General features: G+C 69.0%; 2 protein-coding genes across 3 annotated transcripts; both read left to right on the forward strand.

Annotated features, from left to right (window-relative positions):
• Positions 1-342: 342 nt before the first annotated feature.
• On the forward strand, positions 343-10008 carry YJEFN3 (YjeF N-terminal domain containing 3). Of its 2 annotated transcripts, none has more exons than XM_053966154.1 (6): positions 343-630; positions 3518-3630; positions 5831-5941; positions 6034-6147; positions 6928-7078; positions 9273-10008. In XM_053966154.1, exons 2-6 carry the CDS (start codon positions 3541-3543, stop codon positions 9470-9472), a joined length of 666 nt encoding a protein of 221 aa, XP_053822129.1. In that variant the 5' UTR covers positions 343-630; positions 3518-3540; the 3' UTR covers positions 9473-10008. The 2 variants fall into 2 exon arrangements, with proteins under 2 accessions (XP_053822129.1, XP_053822128.1); XM_053966153.1 differs by having other exon boundaries at positions 3522-3630.
• Positions 10009-12071: 2063 nt separating this feature from the next.
• On the forward strand, positions 12072-19468 carry CILP2 (cartilage intermediate layer protein 2). The gene is made up of 8 exons (XM_053966257.1): positions 12072-12180; positions 13207-13326; positions 14155-14427; positions 15259-15441; positions 16010-16492; positions 16589-16697; positions 16797-16954; positions 17047-19468. Exons 1-8 carry the CDS (start codon positions 12072-12074, stop codon positions 19425-19427), a joined length of 3816 nt encoding a protein of 1271 aa, XP_053822232.1. The 3' UTR covers positions 19428-19468.
• The last annotated feature ends 1458 nt before the right edge of the window (positions 19469-20926 follow it).

A 20926-nucleotide genomic window follows, 5' to 3' on the forward strand; every position in this document is an offset into this window, starting at 1 on the left:
CCCTTTGGGGATTGGAGATCTCCTTTTGGGATTGGGATTCCCCCCTTTGGGATTGGGAGCCACGTGGCTCCCGGACACCCCTCTGTCTCCTCTCTCCCCCTGGAATTCGGCAGCTCCCGGGGGATTTTCCTGGGAATTTGGGATGGAGGAGGGGCCGTGTCCCCCCGCTCCCAGGGCTGCGGATCCCGCTGGAAAAGCCCCGATCTGGGCGGGTTTCACACCAGAATCCCAGCGCGGTTTGAATTCCCGGGGTGGGAGCCACGGGCGGCGTTCCCGGCCGCGGGGCCGGACCGGCAGCGGGGCGGGAGCACCGGAGCCGCCTCCCCCCGGGCGGCACCGCCGAGCGCGGCCCCGCTCCGGCCGGAGCATCCTCGGCATTCCCGGGGGATCCGGTCCGGCCGGAGCATCCTCGGCATTCCCGGGGGATCCGGAGCAGCGGGAGCCGCCGGGTCCGGTCCGACCGGAGGGGCTGCGGAGATCCCGGCGGATCCGGTCCAGCCGCGGACGGAGGCTCCGTGCAGCTCCCGCCGGGTCCGCTCCTGCCGAGCTCCGTTCCGCCGCCGCTCCCGTCCCGCTCCCCGCCATGAGCTCCGCGCCCTGCGCCCCCCGGGAGCCGCCCCGCTACCTCAGGTGAGCCCGGGGGTCCCCCCGAGGACACCCCCGGCAGCACCGGCAGCTCCGGGCGATGCCGCTCAGCCGGGGCTGCCCCGGGACGGGCCCCGTTCCCCGGTGCCGGGACCCCGCGGGGGTGGAACGGGACCTCCCCGCTGCCCCGGGAGCTGCCCCGGCTCGGTGCCAGCCCCCGCGCGCTGCCCGCGGGACCCCCGGGCGCGGTCCCGGTCCCCACGGGTGTCCCCTGGGGCCGGGGGTGCGGGGGGTCGGTACCCACGGAGCCGCCGTTGCCGGAGCAACCGCATCCCGGGTCTCCATGGCTGCGGCGGGGATGCTCCGGGAGGCGGCGGGAGAGGAGCGCGGGGACCCGCGGGACCCGGGACGGGCACCGGGGGCAGCGGGGACAGCGGGACACGGGGGAGAGCGGGACACGCGGCGGGGACGGGAGGGTCCCACGGCCGGGCTGTGCCGGGAGTGAGCGATGGAACGGGAACGGGGAATGGGACCGGGATACGGAACTGGGATGGGACCGGGGTGTGGGACCGGGGTGTGGGACCGAGATACAGAACTGGGATACGGGACTGGGATACGGGACTGGGATAGGATGGGGTGTGGGACCGGGGTGTGGGTCGGGGATGCGGGGCTGGGATGCGTTCCGGGGGTGGGGCCGCAGCTCCCGGGGAGCCCCCGGCTGTGTCCCCCCGCCCGGGGCCGGTGCCAGCCCCGCGGAGCCGGGCCAGGAGTGTCCCTGCCAGCAGCGATTAGGGACAATGCTCTCCGGGAACGGACGCGGGGAACTGCGGCAGACACGTGGCTTTTGTTGGGCGAGGGACAACACAGCTGGGCCCGGCCACCCCCGGCCACCCCCGCTGGCCACGGGAGGGGCTCCGGGCACCGCTCGGTCCCTTCCCACCCCTTCTCCCCCCCGGCTTTGTCCCCAGGACCCCCCGTGTGGGGCTGGGACGGGGCTGGGACTCACTAGAGGGCACCAAAGGATTGGGGACTGGGATGGGATGGGATGGGATGGGATGGGAATATGGGATGGGATGGGATGGGATGGGATGGGATGGGATGGGATGGGATGGGATGGGAATATGGGACAGGACGGGATGAAGTTTTCCTGGCAGGTTTATCAGGACAGCCAAGGGATGCGAGGTGGGAATGGGGGAACCAGGAGCTTGCTGGGGCCCTGCTGGAATGACCAAGGGATTTTTTGGGCTCTGCCTGGTCTGGGGTCTCTCTGGCTGGTCCCTGGGGACAGCCTGGATGGGGTGGGACCACCCTGCAGACAGGGACCCCAACCCGGGACCCCAACCCGGGCCCCCTCAGCTGCCCGTGGCGGTGCCGGCTCCCCTCCCGGGGCTGGCTCTGAGCGGTTCCCCCCAACCCGGGATGCGGCGGGGTCTGGATCCCCCCCCAGCTCCGCTCGGTTCCCCCGGTACCGCCGGCATCCCGTCCCGGCGGGGCTCGGGTTCGCTCCCGGCGGCGGCTGGAGGCGGCCCAGGCCGCTCCGCCCGCGCAGGTGAAGCCAACAGATGTGAGCAATTATTGTGGCGCTGGGCGCTGCCAGCTCCGGGCTCGGCGGCGGCGGAACAACCGCGGCTTTGTTCGCTTTTATGTAACCGGGGAACCGGGGCCGCCGCCAGCTCGGCCGAGCGCCGCTCCCGCCGCGGCCCCTGGGCTCACGGTCCCCTCCGTGTGCCATCCGTGTGCCATCCGTGTGCCCTCCGTGTGCCATCCGTGTGACATCCGTGTGCCATCCGTGTGCCATCCGTGTCCCCTCCGTGTGCCATCCGTGTGCCATCCGTGTGCCATCCGTGTGCCATCCGTGTGCCATCCGTGTGACATCCGTGTGCCTTCCATGTGACATCCATGTGACATCCGTGTGACATCCGTGTGCCTTCCATGTGACATCCGTGTGACATCCGTGTGATATCCGTGTGACATCCGTGTGCCATCCGTGTGCCATCCGTGTGCCATCCGTGTGCCCTCCGTGTGCCATCCGTGTGCCATCCGTGTGACATCCGTGTGATATCCGTGTGACATCCGTGTGACATCCGTGTGACATCCATGTGACATCCGTGTGACATCCGTGTGACATCCGTGTGCCTTCCATGTGACATCCGTGTGACATCCGTGTGATATCCGTGTGCCATCCGTGTGCCATCCGTGTGACATCCGTGTGCCCTCCGTGTGCCATCCGTGTGATATCCGTGTGACATCCGTGTGCCTTCCATGTGACATCCGTGTGCCCTCCGTGTGCCATCCGTGTGCCATCCGTGTGACATCCGTGTGACATCCGTGTGCCATCCGTGTGACATCCGTGTGCCCTCCGTGTGACATCCGTGTGCCATCCGTGTGCCTTCCATGTGACATCCGTGTGCCATCCGTGTGCCATCCGTGTGCCATCCGTGTGACATCCGTGTGACATCCGTGTGCCATCCGTGTGCCTTCCATGTGACATCCGTGTGCCATCCGTGTGACATCCGTGTGACATCCGTGTGACATCCGTGCGACATCCGTGTGCCCTCCGTGTGCCATCCGTGTGCCATCCGTGTGATATCCGTGTGACATCCGTGTGCCATCCGTGTGCCATCCGTGTGACATCCATGTGCCATCCGTGCGACATGCGTGTGCCATCCGTGTGATATCCGTGTGACATCCGTGCGACATGCGTGTGCCATCCGTGTGATATCCGTGTGACATCCGTGTGCCATCCGTGTGCCATCCGTGTGCCATCCGTGTGCCATCCGTGCCCGTCCCCACCGCGGTGCCCACCCCGAGCCCCCAGCGCGCTCGCCCCGTGTCCCAAAATCCCGTCCCGGGGGTGGAGCGGGGTCCCGGATCCTCTCGGGGGTGTGGGGACAGCTCTGTCCCCCTGCCCTGAGCGGTGACTGTCCCCAAGGCAGCCAGGCGGAGGCGGAGGCCATGGAGAAGGAGCTGCTGGAGGATTATCGCTTCGGGCGGCAGCAGCTGATCGAGATCTGGGGACACGCCTGTGCCGTGGCTGTCACCAAGGTGAGGCTGGGGACACCCCGAGGGACTGGGACACCCCGAGGGGCTGGGACACCCCGAGGGGCTGGGGACACACCAGAGGGGCTGGGGACACCCCGAGGGGCTGGGGACACCCCAGAGGGACTGGGACACCCCGAGGGGCTGGGACACCCCAGAGGGGCTGGGACACCCCAGAGGGGATGGGACACCCCGAGGGGCTGGGGACACCGCTCCGGAGCTGGGGTCCCCATGGGGAGGGGGCTGCTCAGCCCTTCCCGGGGGGTCGGGGCGGGGGCCATGGGGGTCCCCAGGCGTGCCCAGGTGTCCCCGTGCCCTGGCGATGTCGCTGCTGCTGGGATCGCCCGGGGCTCGTGCGGCGTGTGAGGAGGAGGAGGAGGAGGAGGAGGAGGAGGAGGAGGAGGAGGAGGAGGAGGAGGAGGAGGAGGAGGAGGAGGAGGACCTGGGGTCCATCAAGGGCAGCTTTGTGCCTGGGGCCCGAGAGCTCCGCGCCCGCCTCAGCTTTTCCATCGGCCCTTCCCTGCTCCAAGGGCTGCCTGAGGAGCAGAAATGTTTTGGTGCTGGAGCTGTTGCAGCATCCCTGACCCCACCTGGGGCTCCGCATCCTCCTCTTCCTCAGGGCCACCCCAGCTCCGGCTCGCCCAGCCGGCCGGGGTGTCCCCGCCGTGTCCCCGGTGCCGGGAGGTCCCGGCGGCGTGGCCAGCGCTGGGCCAGGGCCAGGGCCGGGCTACCAGGGCCGAGTCCCGCTCCGGGCGCTGGGGACGGGTCCCGGAGCCAGGATCCGTGAGCAGGAAAAAATCCGTCAGTGGATAAACAGAGCCTCCCTCCCTCCCTCCCGCCCGCCCCAGCGGATCCCGGAATGCGCAGCGGGCGGGACGGGGGGGCCGCGGGCACGGCCTGGCCCGGGCAGCGTCCCCGGCCCAGCCGGGGCATCTCCCTGCTCCTGCCGTGGGCATCACCCCGACCCCACCCGGGGCACCTTCCCCAGCCCAGCCCAGCCCATCTTCCTGAGCCCACCTCGGGATCCCACCACGGGCACCGTCCTCACCCCACCGCTGGCATCATCTTCATCCCACTGTGGGCATCGTCTTCATCGCACCGCGGGCATCGTCCTCATCCCAGTACGGCCCCTGTTCCGTGCCGCTCCGAGTGCTACCCAAGTCCTGCTCTGGATGCCGTGCCGTGCCGTGCCATGCTGTGCCAAGCCATGGATCCCATCCCATCCCATCCCGTTCCCTGCCATGGATCCCATCCCTGTCCTGCTCCATGTGCCACCTCCATCCCACCCTGGGTGCCATGTGACAGTGACACCGTGACATCCCCACATCCCCTCAGCCTGTCCCCCCTGCCATGTCCCTGGGTGACACCGGGCCATCCCCGTGTCCCCCTGTCCCCCCTGCCATGTCCCTGGGTGACACCGGGCCATCCCCGTGTCCCCCTGTCCCTGCCGTGTCCCTGGGAGCCGTGTGACAGTGCCACCCTGCCATGTCCCCCTGTCCCCGCCGTGTGACAGTGCCACCCTGCCATGTCCCTGGGAGCCGTGTGACAGTGCCACCCTGCCATGTCCCCTGTCCTTGCCGTGTGACAGTGCCACCCTGCCATGTCCCCTGTCCTTGCCGTGTGACAGTGCCACCCTGCCATGTCCCCCTGTCCCCACCGTGTGACAGTGCCACCGCGGTGTCCCCACCGTGTGACAGTGCCACCCTGCCATGTCCCCCTGTCCCTGCCGTGTGACAGTGCCACCGCGGTGTCCCCGCCGTGTGACAGTGCCACCGCAGTGTCCCCACCGTGTGACAGTGCCACCGCAGTGTCCCCGCCGTGTGACAATGCCACCGCGGTGTCCCCACCGTGTGACAGTGCCACCCTGCCATGTCCCCTGTCCCCACCGTGTGACAGTGCCACCGCGGTGTCCCCGCCGTGTGACAATGCCACCCCGGTGTCCCCACCGTGTGACAGTGCCACCCTGCCATGTCCCCCTGTCCCCGCCGTGTGACAGTGCCACCGCGGTGTCCCCACCGTGTGACAGTGCCACCGCGGTGTCCCCACGTGTGACAGTGCCACCGCAGTGTCCCCGCCGTGTGACAGTGCCACCGCGGTGTCCCCGCCGTGTGACAGTGCCACCGCGGTGTCCCCGCCGTGTGACAGTGCCACCCTGCCATGTCCCCTGTCCCCACCGTGTGACAGTGCCACCGCGGTGTCCCCGCAGGCGTTCCCGCTGCCGTCGCTGCCGCGCAGGCAGCCCACGCTGCTGGTGGCGTGCGGGCCGGCGCAGAACGGGGCCATCGGGCTGGTGTGCGCCCGCCACCTCCGCAGCTTTGTGGGTACCTCCGCCCCCCGCCCTCCTCCTCCTCCTCGCCCCCGGCCTTCCTCCCGAGCCCTCCCGGCCGCAGCGCTCCCGTGTCCCCGCAGGATTACGAGCCCACCATCTTCTACCCCAAGCGCTCCCCGGACCCGCTGCACCGCGACTTCACCACGCAGTGCGAGAAGATGGACATCCCCTTCCTGTCCTACCTGCCCACCGAGGTGAGCCCGACCCCCCAAATCCCCCTGCTTACCCCCCCCTTTCCCCCTCCCTTGACATCCCCCTGCTTATCCCCCTCCTCCTGCCCTTTTCCCCTCCCTTGAAATCCCCGAAATCCCCCCGGTTACCCCTCTTTCCCTTTTTCCCCCTCCCTGCCCCCTCAAATTCCCCCTGGTTATCCCTCCTCTCCTTCCCTTTTCCCCTCTCCGAACCCCCAAATTCCCCCTGGTTTTCCCTTTTTTCCTTCTCTTTACACCCTAAAATCCCCCTGCCCAGTATCACAGATTTATCCCTCTTTCCCTTCGCTCTTCCCCCTCTCTCTTTTCCCCTCCCCGCCCCCCAAAATCCCCCTGTTTACCCCTCTTCCCTTCCCTTCCCCCCCCCCCCCCCGAACCCCAGAACCCCCCCAAATGCCCCCGCACCCCCCGGATCTGATTTTCTCCCCCTTTTCCCTCCCTTTCCCCCCTCCCCGCCCCGTCCCGGCGCTGCCGGGATCCCGGGGATGCCATGAAATCCAGCGGCTGCTGCCTCCAGCCACCGGCTCTGTTATTTTTGGAATCTCCCAGCGCTGGGAACGGAGGAATTTGACCCAAAAATCGCTGTCCTGGCCGGGGCCGCGCGTCTCGGCGTGCCGGGCTCGGCTCCGCGGTGCCGCCCTCGCTGCCGCTCCGCCTTGGGGGGGGGGGGGGGTGGGAATTTTTTTGGCAGCAGAGCGGCGTCGCCGGGGCTTTGTCCCGGCAGAGGTGGCGCGGGGACAGCCCCGGTGTCGCTGTCGCCTCCAGGTGCAGCTCATCAACGACGCCTACAACGCCGTGGTGGACGCGGTGCTGGGAGCCGAGGCCGAGGTGGCCGAGGGGACAGAGCCGTGCGCGGCCATCCTGGCCACGCTCCGGCACGTCCGCATCCCCATCGTCAGCCTGGATGTCCCCTCAGGTGCTGCCCGTGTCCCCTCAGGTGTTCCCGTGTCCCCTCAGGTGTTCCCGGTGTCCCCTCAGGTGTTCCCGTGTCCCCTCAGGTGCTCCCGGTGTCCCCTCAGGTGTTCCCGTGTCCCCTCAGGTGCCCCCGGTGTCCCCTCAGGTGTTCCCGTGTCCCCTCAGGTGTTCCCGTGTCCCCTCAGGTGCTGCCCGTGTCCCCTCGGGTGCTCTCGGTGTCCCCTCAGGTGTTCCCCGTGTCCCCTCAGGTGCTCTCGGTGTCCCCTCAGGTGCTGCCCGTGTCCCCTCGGGTGTTCCCGTGTCCCCTCAGGTGTTCCCGTGTCCCCTCAGGTGCTGCCCGTGTCCCCTCAGGTGTTCCCCGTGTCCCCTCAGGTGCTCCCGGTGTCCCCTCAGGTGCTCCCCGTGTCCCCTCAGGTGTTCCCGTGTCCCCTCAGGTGCTCCCGGTGTCCCCTCAGGTGTTCCCGGTGTCCCCTCGGGTGTTCCCGTGTCCCCTCAGGTGTTCCCGTGTCCCCTCAGGTGTTCCCGGTGTCCCCTCAGGTGCTGCCCGTGTCCCCTCAGGTGCTCTCGGTGTCCCCTCAGGTGTTCCCCGTGTCCCCTCAGGTGCTCCCGGTGTCCCCTCAGGTGTTCCCGTGTCCCCTCAGGTGTTCCTCGTGTCCCCTCAGGTGTTCCCGGTGTCCCCTCAGGTGTTCCCGGTGTCCCATCAGGTGTTCCCGGTGTCCCCTCAGGTGTTCCCGTGTCCCCTCAGGTGCTGCCCGTGTCCCCTCGGGTGCTCTCGGTGTCCCCTCAGGTGTTCCCCGTGTCCCCTCGGGTGCTCTCGGTGTCCCCTCAGGTGTTCCCGTGTCCCCTCAGGTGTTCCTCGTGTCCCCTCAGGTGTTCCCGGTGTCCCCTCAGGTGTTCCCGTGTCCCCTCAGGTGCTCCCGGTGTCCCCTCAGGTGCTCCCCGTGTCCCCTCAGGTGTTCCCCGTGTCCCCTCAGGTGCTCTCGATGTCCCCTCAGGTGCTGCCCGTGTCCCCTCGGGTGTTCCCGTGTCCCCTCAGGTGTTCCCGTGTCCCCTCAGGTGTTCCCGGTGTCCCCTCAGGTGCTCCCGGTGTCCCCTCAGGTGCTCTCGGTGTCCCCTCAGGTGTTCCCCGTGTCCCCTCAGGTGCTCCCGGTGTCCCCTCAGGTGTTCCCGTGTCCCCTCAGGTGTTCCTCGTGTCCCCTCAGGTGTTCCCGGTGTCCCCTCAGGTGCTCCCGGTGTCCCCCCGCCCCCCCCACGCCGCTGTCACCGCGCTGTGGTGGCGGTGTCACCCCGGAGCCCCGCGGTGGCCCTGGGGGGGTGGGGGCATCCAGGGGGAATAACAAAGTGCCCGGCCCGAGACATGACGTCACTCCCAGCTGGCATTCCCAAACATTCCCGAACCGCCGCGTGTCTGGGATTGTCATCACCCGTGTCCCCCCCCCCAGGGTGGTGACAAACCCCGCCCGTGCCACCCCCCCGTGCCCTCCCCGTGCCCTCCCCGTGCCCTCTCTGCCACCCTCCACGGCAGCAGCGGGACCCCCGGGCCACCCCTGGGCCACCCACGGGTGGCATGTGTCCCCTGGGGTCACGCCTGTCCTCTGTCCGTGACCCCACTGACCGCTCCGTGTCCCCTGGGGTCACTCGTGTCCCCTGTCCGCAGGGCGGGCTGTGTCCCTTGGGGTTCCCTCTGTCCCCGGCTGTCCCCCTGTCCCCACTCCATGTCCCCGGGTGTCCCCGCTGTCCCCTCTCCATGTCCCCGGCTGTCCCCGAGTGTCCCCCTGTCCCCCGGTGTCGCCGTGACCGCTGTCCCCTCTCCATGTCCCCGCGTGTCCCCGGGTGTCCCCGCTGTCCCCTCTCCACGTCCCCGGGTGTCCCCCTGTCCCCTCTCCATGTCCCCGGGTGTCCCCCTGTCCCCACTCCATGTCCCCTGGTGTCCCCCTGTCCCCTCTCCATGTCCCCGGGTGTCCCCCTGTCCCCACTCCATGTCCCCGGGTGTCCCCGCTGTCCCCTCTCCATGTCCCCGGGTGTCCCCGAGTGTCCCCCTGTCCCCTCTCCATGTCCCCGGCTGTCCCCGGCTGTCCCCCTGTCCCCTCTCCATGTCCCCTGGTGTCCCCGCTGTCCCCTCTCCACGTCCCCGGCTGTCCCCGGCTGTCCCGCTGTCCCCCGGTGTCGCCGTGACCGCTGTCCCCTCTCCGCAGGGTGGGTGGCCGGGGCGGGTGGCAGCGGTGACATCAGCCCGGACGTGCTGGTGTCGCTGGCGGCCCCCAAGGAGGTGGCGCGGCGCTTCCAGGGACGGCGACATTTCCTGGCCGGGCGCTTCGTGCCCGAGGAGCTGCAGCGGAAATTCGGGATCAGCCCCCGGGAGTACCCGGGCAGCGACTGCGTGGTGGCCCTGTGACCCCAAATCAACCCGGGGACCCCAAATCAACCCCGGGCACCCCAAATGACCCCCTGGGATCCCAAATGAACCCCCTGGGGACCCCAAATCAACCCCTGGGATCCCAAATGAACCACTGGGACCCCAAATGAACCCCTGGGGACCCCAAATCAACCCCTGGGGACCCCAAATCAACCCCTGGGATCCCAAATGACCTACTGGGACCCCAAATCAACCCCTGGGGACCCCAAATCAACCCCTGGGATCCCAAATGAACCACTGGGACCCCAAATGAACCCCTGGGGACCCCAAATGAACCCCGGGGACCCCAAATCAACCCCTGTGACCCCAAATCAACCCCTGGGATCCCAAATCAACCCCTGGGGGTCCTGGGACCCCAAATAAAGCCCTGGTGGGTTTGTGACCCAAAATAAACCTCTGGTGGTGGCCCTGTGACCCCAAATAAACCTCTGGTGTCCCTGTGACACCAAATAACCCCCTGGTGGGGGCTCTGTGACCCCAAATAAATCCCGGGTGCTCCTGTGACCCCAAAGAAACCTCTGGTGGTGGCCCTGTGACCCCAAAGAAACCCCTGAGGGGCCTGAGACCCCCAAATGAACCCCTGCTGGCCCTGTGACCCCCAAAATAAAGTGCTGGTGGCCCTGGGACCCCAAATGAACCCCTGCTGGCCCCGTGACCCCCAAAATAAAGTGCTGGTGGCCCTGGGACCCCAAATGAACCCCTGCTGGCCCCGTGACCCCCAAAATAAAGTGCTGGTGGCCCTGGGACCCCAAATGAACCCCTGCTGGCCCCGTGACCCCCAAAATAAAGTGCTGGTGGCCCTGGGACCCCAAAACCAAAGCGCTGGTGGCCCCTCGGCGGGGGCGGGTTGGAGATGGGGATGGGGGGACCTTGGTGGCCTTGGCTTGGGTTGGGGACTTGTCCTGAGACAAGTGCCACCACCCCTCTGCTGGGGACAGAGCGGTGTCACCCCCCCTGTCACCCCCCCCCCATGGGCACTGCCGGGGTCCCGCGGGGCTGAAACCCCCCCAAAAATCCCCCCCCCAAAAAAAAAACCACCCGGGAAAGGGACACGGGGGGCGGTCCCCGCGCCACGGGGATGTCCCTAAGGGTGACGAGGCACCCCTGGGGACTGTCCCCTGTGTCCCAGCAGGGGCGGGGTGGCCGCGACCCCGGCGGAGCCCCGGGAGCTGCCCCGGCCCCGGGAGGCGCCGGAATGCCGGGAATGCGCCGGGATTTCCGCTCATCCCAAACCCCCCCGGCGCCCCAAAGCGGAGCGGATCCCCAGGTCCCGGGGAAGGGGGGTCAAAAGGGGCCGAGAGGGAATTTGGGGGCGGATTTGGGAGCTTTGGGGATGTTTTTGGGTCGGGGGTTCCTCGTTCGCCCCAAATCTCCTCCCGCCCTTCCCTGTGCCCCCAAATCGGAGCGGATTCCCAGGTTTTGGTGGATTTGGGGTAAATGAGGCGTGTGGGGGCAGTTGGGGGAATTTGGGAGAGAGCTGGGGTGGCTCCCAGTTCCTCCCAGTCCATCCCAGTCCTCTCCACCCCCTCCCAGCGCCCCTTGCAGAGGGCGAACCCCCAGATCCCGGTGAGAGATTTGGGTCAGAGCAGGGGGATGGGACTGGAGGGGGCGGATTTGGGACAATTCGGGACATCCCCAACCTCCCCCCACCTGGCCACCCCCATCCCGTGGGGTGTCCCCACTTGGTGACCTCTTGGTCACCGCCGTGTCCCCAAGGGCGCCGCCGCCACCTCCAGGGCGGCCTCAGCTCCTTCCGTTCCCTTTTCCCGCAGTTTTATTTCCCCCGTGTTTTTATTTCCCCCGTGTTTTTATTTCCCCCGTATTTTTATTTCCTCCGTATTTTTATTTTCCCCGTGTTTTTTTTTCCCATGTTTTTATTTTCCCCGTATTTTTATTTTTCCTGTAGTTTTATTTCCCCCGTAGTTTTATTTTTCCTGTATTTTTATTTCCCCGTATTTTAATTTCTCCTGTATTTTTCTTTTCCCCATAGTTTTATTCCCCCCCGTATTTTCATTTCCCCGTATTTTCATTTTCCCCATACTTTTATCCCCCCCCTCGTATTTTCATTTCCCCGTACTTTCCCTTTCCCCCGCATTTTCATTTTCCCCATAGTTTTATTCCCCCCCGTATTTTCATTTCCCCGCATTTTCATTTCCCCCATAGTTTTATTCCCCCTCCGTATTTTCATTTTCCCGTATTTTCATTTCCCCCATAGTTTTATTCCCCCCCGTATTTTAATTTCCCCGCATTTTCATTTCCCCCATAGTTTTATTCCCCCCCGTATTTTCATTTCCCCGTATTTTCATTTCCCCATAGTTTTATTCCCCCCCGTATTTTCATTTCCCCGTATTTTCATTTCCCCCGCATTTCCACTTTTCCCTCCCTCCCGCCGCATTCCCCGGCGCATCCAATTTTAGCAGCTGGACAAAAACAGCGGCGGAGCTGCCGGAGCTGCCCCGGGCAGGGCTCCGCTCCTGACGCGGCTCCCGGAGCGCGCCCGGCCCGGCCCGGCCCGGACCCGACCCCATAAAAGCCGCGCCGGCCCCGGCAGCGCCCGCAGTCGCCGCCCGGAGCAGCCATGGCACGGCTGGCACGGCTGGCACGGCTGGCACAGCTGGCACAGCTGGCACAGCCGGCACGGCTGCTGGCACAGCTGGCGGTGCTGGCGGTGCTGGCGCTGGGAGCAGGTAAGGGATTGGGGTTTTGGGAATTGGGGTTTTGGGGGTTTTGGGGGTTTTTGGGAATTGGGGTTTGGGGTTTTTGGGGTTTGGGGTTTTTGGGTTTTTAGGGTTTGATAATTGGGAGTTGGGAATTGGGAGTTGGGAATTGGGAATTGGGAGTTGGGAGTTGGGAATTGGGAATTGGGGTTGGGGTTTGGGGTTTTTAGGGTTTCAGAATTGGGAATTGGGAGTTGGGAATTGGGGTTGGGGTTTTTGGGGGTTTTGGGGGTTTTGGGGTTTTGGGGGTTTTTGGGGTTTGGGAATTGGGGTTTGGGGTTTTTGGGGTTTGGGGTTTTTAGGGTTTGGGGTTTGGGAATTGGGGTTGGGGTTTGGGTTTTTGGGACAGGTACAGGGACAGTGACAGGGACAGGGATGGGACAGGGAAGGGACAGGGACAGGGACAGGGACAGGGACAGGGGGTGGCAGGGTCGGTCCCCCCGCCATGGGGTGGCTGCTGGAGGAGGGGTGGTGGCCGTGGGGTGCCCAAGGTGACCCAGGGGTGTCACCCGCGGGTGACAGGGGACAGAGGTGTCACATCCGTCCCCTCTGGAATTGCGGGATCCCGGGGGAAGAGCCGGCCCTGGAGCCTGCGGGACACTGTGGGGGACAGCTGTGGGGACACCCCCGACTCCTGTCCCCTCCCGCTCTGGGGCTCGGTGACACCGTGGTGGTGGCATCAGTGGTGGGGGATGTGGGCTCGTGCCCTTGTGCCCCCCGGGACAGCCGGGAGCCGGCTGGGAACGTTCCCCAGGGATGTGGGGTGGGCTCCAGCCTCGGCCACCCCCCGGGCCACCCCCGGGTCACCCCCTGGTCACCCCCCGGGCCACCCCCGGGTCACCCCCTGCCCCGGGCCACCCCTGGCTGCCAGGCCACCGCAGCCCACCCTCGGTGGCACCGCCAGCCCGGCCTTGGGGACAGGGACTGGGGGGCTCGGGGCAGGGTGTCCCCACCCCCGCGGGGACACGGCTGGGGACAGAGCCCGGGATGTGGCAGTGCCACCTCTGCGCCCCCCAGAGCCGTTGGAGAACGACTCGGAGCCGGGCAAGGCTGGCACGGCCGGGAAGCCCTGGAAGGCCACGCCCGACCTGGGCGAGCTGGACCTGGGCACGGCAGGTGCGGCCACCCCGAGGGCCCCGCGGCCACCGTGTCCCCTGCCTGTCCCCACCCTGTGCCACCCACCCTGTGCCACCCCCAAGGGACGCCGGTGGCGACCACTGCGGCATTCCCACGGATCTGGGGGCAGCGCCCACCTCGTGCCACCCCCCACACGACCCTCGGTGGTGACCGCCTTGCCGTGTCCCCTGGGGTCACCCTGTCCCCTCTCCATGTCCCCAGAGCCCCCACCCCGTGTCCCACTGCCCATGCCCACCCCACCAGCCCCTCAGTGGTGACAAAATGCCCACACCCTCTGCCCTCCGTGTCCCCAAGCTGTCCCCAACCATCCCTAGCTGTCCCCAGCCATGCCCACCTGTCCCAGGTGTCCCCACCTGTCCCCATCTGTCCCGAGCTGTCCCCAGCCATCCCAAGCTGTCCCCAAGCTGTCCCCAGCCCTGTCCCCACCTGTCCCCAGCTGTCCCCACCTGTCCCATCTGTCCCCACCTGTCCCCATCTGTCCCCATCTGTCCCACCTGTCCCACCTGTCCCCACCTGTCCCCACCTGTCCCAGCTGTCCCCACCTGTCCCCACCTGTCCCCACCTGTCCCATCTGTCCCCACTTGTCCCCACCTGTCCCCACCTGTCCCATCTGTCCCCACCTGTCCCCACCTGTCCCCACCTGTCCCATCTGTCCCCACCTGTCCCAGCTGTCCCACCTGTCCCCAGCTGTCCCCACCTGTCCCACCTGTCCCAGCTGTCCCCGCTGTCCCCACCTGTCCCCACCTGTCCCCACCTGTCCCCACCTGTCCCCACCTGTCCCAGCTGTCCCCGCTGTCCCTCTCGCAGGTGAAGGTGCCCAGTGGACCTCGTGGTTCGACATCGCCCAGCCGGGGGGTGCCGGTGGCCACGAGAGCCTGGCGGCCACCCGGCTGCGCTTCGGTGCCCGGGCGTGCTCCCGGCCCGTGGCCATCCAGGCCCGCAGCTCCGAGCGGGCGCTGCCCGCGGCCCCGGGCCCGGTGCTCCGGGCCAGCCCCGGGCGCGGCTTCCGCTGCCTGCCCCGGGAGCAGCCGCCGGGCACGGCCTGCGCCAACTACCGCGTGCGCTTCCTGTGCCCGCGGGGTGAGCCCGGGGCTCCCGGGGCACCTGGGGGCACCTGGGGCAACTGGGGGCACCTGGGGGCACCTGGGGGGTACCTGGGGGGTACCTGGGGGCACCTGGGGCACCTGGGGGCACCTGGGGGGTACTTGGGGGGTACCTGGGGGCACCTGGGGGCACCTGGGGGTACCTGGGGGCATCTGGGGGGCACCTGGGGCAACTGGGGGAACCTGGGGGCACCTGGGGGGTACCTGGGGGCACCTGGGGGCACCTGGGGGGTACCTGGGGGCGCCTGGAGGCACCTGGGGGGTAGCTGGGGGCACCTGGGGGGCACCTGGGGGTACCTGGGGGCACCTGGGGCACCTGGGGGGTACCTGGAGGTACCTGGAGGCGCCTGGGGGACACCTGGGGGCACCTGGGAAGCAGCTGAGGGCACCTGACTCACCTGGGGCATCTGAAGGCACCTGGGGGCACCTGGGGCAACTGGGGGCACCTGGGGGGTACCTGGGGGCACCTGGGGGGTACCTGACTCACCTGGGGCACCTGGGGGGTACCTGGGGGGCAGCTGGGGGTACCTGGGGCACACCTGTATCTCCTCTGAACCCCACCCGTGTCCCACCCGTGTCCCACCTTCACCTCACCTGTGTCCCACCCATATCTCACCCGGGTCCCACCTGAATCCCCCCGTGTCCCCCTGGGCTGCGAGATGGGGGCGGTGCGTGCGCCTTTAACCCCTTGGCTGCCGGGACCGGGCGCCTTGCTTCCCCTTTAACCCCTTGGCTGCCGTCTCCGGCCCGCGCGCGCTCCCAGTTAGTTCCTCCCAGTCGCTCCCAGTTACTCCCAGTGTCCCCGCAGATGAGGTTTACTGGTCGCACTGGTCGCCCTGGAGCCCCTGCTCGCGCAGCGCCTGCGGCACCCGGGGCACGCAGAGCCGCGCCCGGCGCTGCCGCAGCGCCCGCGCCCAGGCCCCGCTCAAGGAGCTCCGGTGCCAGGGCGAGGCCAGCGAGCGCCGGCCCTGCAGCGCCGGGCCCTGCCCAGGTAGGCACCGCCAGCCCGCCGTGCCACCCACCTGTGCGCGGGGTGCTGCCAGGGAGGGGACACGGGGTGGGGGTGGCAGGTAAGGACCCCCAAACCCCGCCGTGCCACCCACCTGTGCGCGGGGTGCTGCCAGGGAGGGGACACGGGGTGGGGGTGGCAGGTAAGGACCCCCAAATCCCGCCGTGCCACCCACCTGTGCGCGGGGTGCTGCCAGGGAGGGGACACGGGGTGAGGGTGGCACCTGAGCCCCGCCGTGCCACCCACCTGTGCCCTGGGTGCTGCCAGGAGGGGACACGGGGTGGCTGCGGAGTCGCTGCAGGAGGTGGAGGTGGCCATGGGGTGGCCGTGGGGTGGCACTGGGGTGTGACAAGGACAGGGGTCTCCCCAAGGACCCGAGTCCCCGTCTCAGTCCCCACAGCAGGAGCAGGTGTGAAAAGCCACCCGGTGCCACCCGGTGCCACCCACCTCCGGCTGCTCTGCCGCGGCTGTGACCCGGGGGTGACCGCACGGGGCCACCCCAAGCCGGGGCTTCGGGGGCACCCGATTGCCACCGGGAATGTCCCCTCAGAGCCCACCTGGACGGAATGGGGCGCTTGGGGTCCCTGCTCCCGCAGCTGCGGCCGCTCCGGGACGCGCGTCCGGCGCCGGAGCTGCCGGGGCGCCAAGAGCCCCCCGTGTCCCGGCCGTGCCACCGAGGCGCAGAAATGTCCCCGCTCACCGTGCCCAGGTGACCCCCCCGCTGCCCCCTCCGCCGTGCCCCCGCTGCCCGCGGGCTCCGAGCCCCCCGCGGGCTGCCCCGGGCACACGCTGCGGGGCACGGTGGTGACAGCGGGCGGGGTGGCACTGCCCGGCGCCCGCGTCTACCTGGAGGGCCGCCCGCCCGCGCTGCTGGCCCGCAGCGATGCCCAGGGGCGCTTCACGGCCTCGGGGCTCTGCCCGGGCCCCGCCGCCAACCTCAGCGCCCACCGCGATGGCTTCGCCCCGGGGCTGGCACCCATCGTCACCAACGGCTCGGGCGTGGCCGTGGCGCACCTGGAGCTGCGGCGGCTCGGTGAGAAGGCGCGGGGGGGCGGTGGGTCTGGGGGCAGCTCCGGGGGGGCGAGCCGGGGGTGCCCATGGGCTCGCTGCCCCTCTCGGCCCTTTGCAGAGAAGCCCTACATGGTGCTGCACCCCGCGGCCAGGGTGCGGGAGGCCGGGCAGGACGTGACCTTCTGCTGCAAAGCCTCGGGCACCCCCGCGCCCCGGAAATATTACTGGTGAGCTGGCATGGCGGGCACGGGCACGGGCGGCAGCGGCGGCGGCGTCCCCGCTGAGCCTGTCGCCTGTCGCCTGTCGCCTGTCGCCTGTCGCCGCAGGTACCACAACGGGACGCTGCTGGAGGGCAGCGCTCAGCGCAGCAGCGGCCGCCTGGCGCTGCGGGGGCTGGCACCGGAGCAGGCTGGCACCTACCACTGCAAAGCCAGCTCCGAGGCGGGCGCCATCCGCTCGGCGCCCGCACAGCTCACCGTGCTGGGTGAGCGAGCACGGGGCGGGGGGGGGCTCCTCCGGGGTGGCGAGACCCCCGCCGAGCCCTCTAATGATTCCCCACCCCGTCCGTGCCCCCAGCCCAGGGCCAGCAGAGCTGCAGGGCCGAGCCGGAGCCCAGCCTGGTGGAGCTGCCCAGCGAGTGCCCGCAGGATGCCAGCGGCTCCCGCTACTACAACGTGGGGCGCTGCCCGGCCTCGCCGTGCCCGGGCGGCCCCGCGGAGCCCTCGGGGTGCGGGGGGGAGTCGGGGCGCTGCTGCGGCGTGCGGAGGATGGAGCTGCGGCAGGTGCCGTGCGCCGGCTCCGTGCTGCCCCTCAAGGTGGTGGCCGAGTGCGGCTGCGGGCCCTGCGCCCGGCCCCGGGCGCTGGTGCAGGGCCGGGTGACGGCGGCCGACACCGGGGAGCCGCTGCGCTTCGGCCACATCTTCCTGGGGGGCAGCAAGGTGGGCTTCACGGGCTACCAGGGCTCCTTCACCATCGAGGTGCCGCCCGACACGCAGCGCCTGGTCGCTCGCTTCGTGGACGGCCAGCAGCGCTTGGTGGACGCCGTCAAGGTGCTGCCCTTCGACCGGCGCGGAGGAGCCGTGTACCAGGAGGTGAAGATGCTGCGCAAGAAGGAGCCGGTGGAGCTGGACGGCGGCCGGAGCAACGCCATCCCCCTGGGCGAGGCCGGCGGCCGGGAGCCCGTCGGGGAGCTGGTGCTGCCGGCCGGAGCCTTCCTGCGGCCGTCCGGGGAGGTTTTCAACGGCACGGTCAAGGCCAGCGTCACCTTCGTGGACCCCAGGGACGTGGGCACGGCCAGCGCCGCCTCCAGCGACCTGAGCTTCGCCAACGCCGAGGGGGAGATCGTCCCCCTGCGCACCTACGGCATGTTCGCCGTGGATTTCCGCGAGGGCGACAGCGGCGCGGCGCTGCAGGCGGGGCCGGTGCAGGTGAGGATGGACGCGGCGCAGGTGTGGATGCCCGAGCACCTGCAGAAGATGAAGCTGTGGTCCTTGAACCCCGAGAGCGGCCTGTGGGAGGAGGAGGGCGTGCTGCGGCCGGCCGGCGGCGGCCGGAGGAGGAGGGAGGAGAGGACCTTCCTGGTGGGCAACCTGGAGATCCGCGAGCGGCGCCTCTTCAACCTGGACGTGCCCGAGGACCGCCGCTGCTTCGTCAAGGTCAGGGCCTACAGCAACGAGAAGTTCAACCCCTACGAGCAGCTGGAAGGGGTGGTGGTCAGCCTCATCAACCTGGAGCCGCAGCCCGGCTTCCCCAGCAACCCGCGGGCCTGGGGCCGCTTCGACAGCGTGGTCACCGGCCCCAACGGCGCCTGCCTGCCCGCCTTCTGCGACGCCCGGCGCCCCGACGCCTACGCGGCGCTGGTCACGGCCACGCTGGGCGGCGAGGAGCTGGAAGCCGTGGCCTCCAGCCCCAAGCTCAACCCCAACGCCGTGGGGGTGACGCAGCCCTACCTGGGCAAGCTGGGCTACCGGCGCTCGGACCACGAGGACGCGGCGCTGAAGAAGACGGCGTTCCAGATCAACGTGGCCAAACCCGACCCCAACAACGTGGACGAGAGCAACGGCCCCGTCTACTCCTACCGCAGCCTGCGGGAGTGCGAGGAGGCGCCGGTCAGCGCCAACCACCTGCGCTTCTACCGCGTGGAGGTGGACAAGTACGAGTACAACGTGGTGCCCTTCAAGGAGAGCGACGTCACCTCCTGGACCGGCGACTACCTGGCGTGGTGGCCCAACCCGCAGGAGTTCCGGGCGTGCTTCATCAAGGTGCAGCTGGAGGGGCCGCAGGAGTACATGGTGAGGTCGCGGAACGTCGGGGGCAGCCACCCCCGCACCCGGGGCCAGCTCTACGGGCTGCGGGACAGCCGGAGCGTGCGGGATCCGCTGCTGGACAACACCTCGGGGGCCTGCGTGGAGTTCAAGTGCGGCGGGATGCTCTTCGACCAGAGCCTGGCGGACAGAACCCTGGTGTCCATCGTGCCGCAGGGCAGCTGCCGCCGCACGGCCATCAACGGGCTCCTGCGGGACTACCTGAGCCGCCACCCGCCGCTGGCCGACAACAACCACACCGGGGCCTTCTCCATGCTGGCCCCGCTGGACCCGCTGGGCCACAACTACGGCATCTACACCGTGACGGACCAGAACCCGCGGCTGGCCAAGGAAATCGCCATCGGCCGCTGCTTCGCGGGCACCTCGGACGGCTTCTCGCGGGAGATGAGGGCGGGCGAGGGCACGGCCGTCACCTTCGAGTGCCAGGAGCGGCCGCCGGGCAGGGAGAGCTTCTTCCAGCGCCTGCTGAGCGCCCCGGCCGAGGCGCTGGCCGAGATCCGCAGGGAGATGGGGCGGCCCGAGCTGCGCCGCGCTCCCCCCGAGGTGATGGACTTCGCCTCCGGAGCCCCCGGGCCCACCCGCCGGACCCCCGGCAGCCAGCGGAGACCGGGCCGGCCGCGGGGACGGCCCTGAGTCCCCTCCGTGTCCCCTCGCCGGCTCTGCTTTGTCGCCCCCTTTCCCCGTCGCTTTTGGCCGCGCTCATTTATAACGCCCGGAGGACCGGGGGGACACGCGGAGCGGGGGACGGGGCTCAGGGGACAGCGGGGACGTGGGGAGGGGGTCCCGCCACCCCCCCGGTGCTGTCCCTGCCTCCTCTTGGTGCTCAGCCCCGCGCTGGCGGTGCCGGAGGCGCCGCGGACGGGATCGAAATAAAAAGGAATAAAAGAGGGGGTGGGAGCAAGCCGGGGAAGGGGCGGGCATGGCAAGGGGGTCCCCGCCCGGTGCTTTGCCCCGTGCCACCGGCGGAGCCCCGGTGTGCCCGCGCCGGGAGCTGGCGGCGCCGGCTTCACCCCCGAGCCCCGCAAAACCGGGATTTTTTGGGAGGAAACCCCAAGGACAACGCGGATGAAACTCCCTCCCTGCGGTGCCACCCCTCACCCGGGGGCCGGTGCCACCCCCGCGGCACCTCGGCCACCGCGCCGGCCCGGATTTGGGCGGATTTGTACATTATTTATTACAAAATATACAATTCCTGTACACCCGCCTGGCTGCTGGGCTTCTCCGGGACGGGGGGCCCAGCCCCGCGCGTCCCCCGCGTGTCCCCCGCGTGTCCCCCGCGTGTCCCCCGTTGTCCCCCGTTGTCCCCAACCCCTGCCCCCGTTCGGTAGCACCGTCCCGGCCGCTCCTGTTTGCCTTGGGCCGGGCTCAGCCGGGCTGGCAGCGGCCGGGGGGGGCGCGGTGCCAGCTCCCCGCGGCCAGCGGGACGTGGCAGACGGGGCGGGGGGGACCCGCCCGGCGCCCCCCCGGGCACCGGGATGTGCCGAGCCCCCGGCCGGGCACCCCCCGCGCCACCCCAGCGGGGTGGGGGACGGGGTGGCTCCGTCCTGCTGCCACCTGGGTGTCCCCAGCGGGGTTATTTTTGGGTGTCCTTCCCCCCCCGCCCCTCCCCGCTCCTTCCCCGCCGCCCCAGCCGCGGATGCTGTAATGGAACAGGCGGCGTTTATGGGGCCAAACCCGGGACAACATTTCCCTTCTCCAAGCCGCCCTGGCCCCGGCGCGGCATTTTTCCACCCTTTTTTCCACCCTTCTCGCTGGATGCGGGATCAAAGGGGGCGCGGGGGCCCCCGGGGGGGTTCTTTGGCCGGAGCAGCGGCCAAATCCCGGCCCCGCTGTCCCGGCCCGGTCCCGCCGGGACGCGATCCCAGCGCGGGCGGATGCCGGCACGGCGGGGGGGAAGAGGGAGAGGGAGGGAGGAGGCACCTGGAATGCTGAGATTCCATGGCGAGGTGTCATCCCAACCCCTCCTTCCCAAAATCTGGGCGCTGCCTGTGCCCGGCTGCTCCCTGCCCTGGGTTCTCCCTGTCCTGGGTGTTGTTTTTCCCTGGATTCTCCTTATCCTGGATTTTCCCTGTCCTGGTTTCCCCTTATCCTGGTTTTTCCCTGTCCTGGTTTCCCCTTATCCTGGCTGCTCC

The sequence above is a fragment of the Vidua chalybeata genome, chromosome 27, assembly GCF_026979565.1.
Source record: "Vidua chalybeata isolate OUT-0048 chromosome 27, bVidCha1 merged haplotype, whole genome shotgun sequence".
Lineage (NCBI taxonomy): Eukaryota > Metazoa > Chordata > Aves > Passeriformes > Viduidae > Vidua > Vidua chalybeata.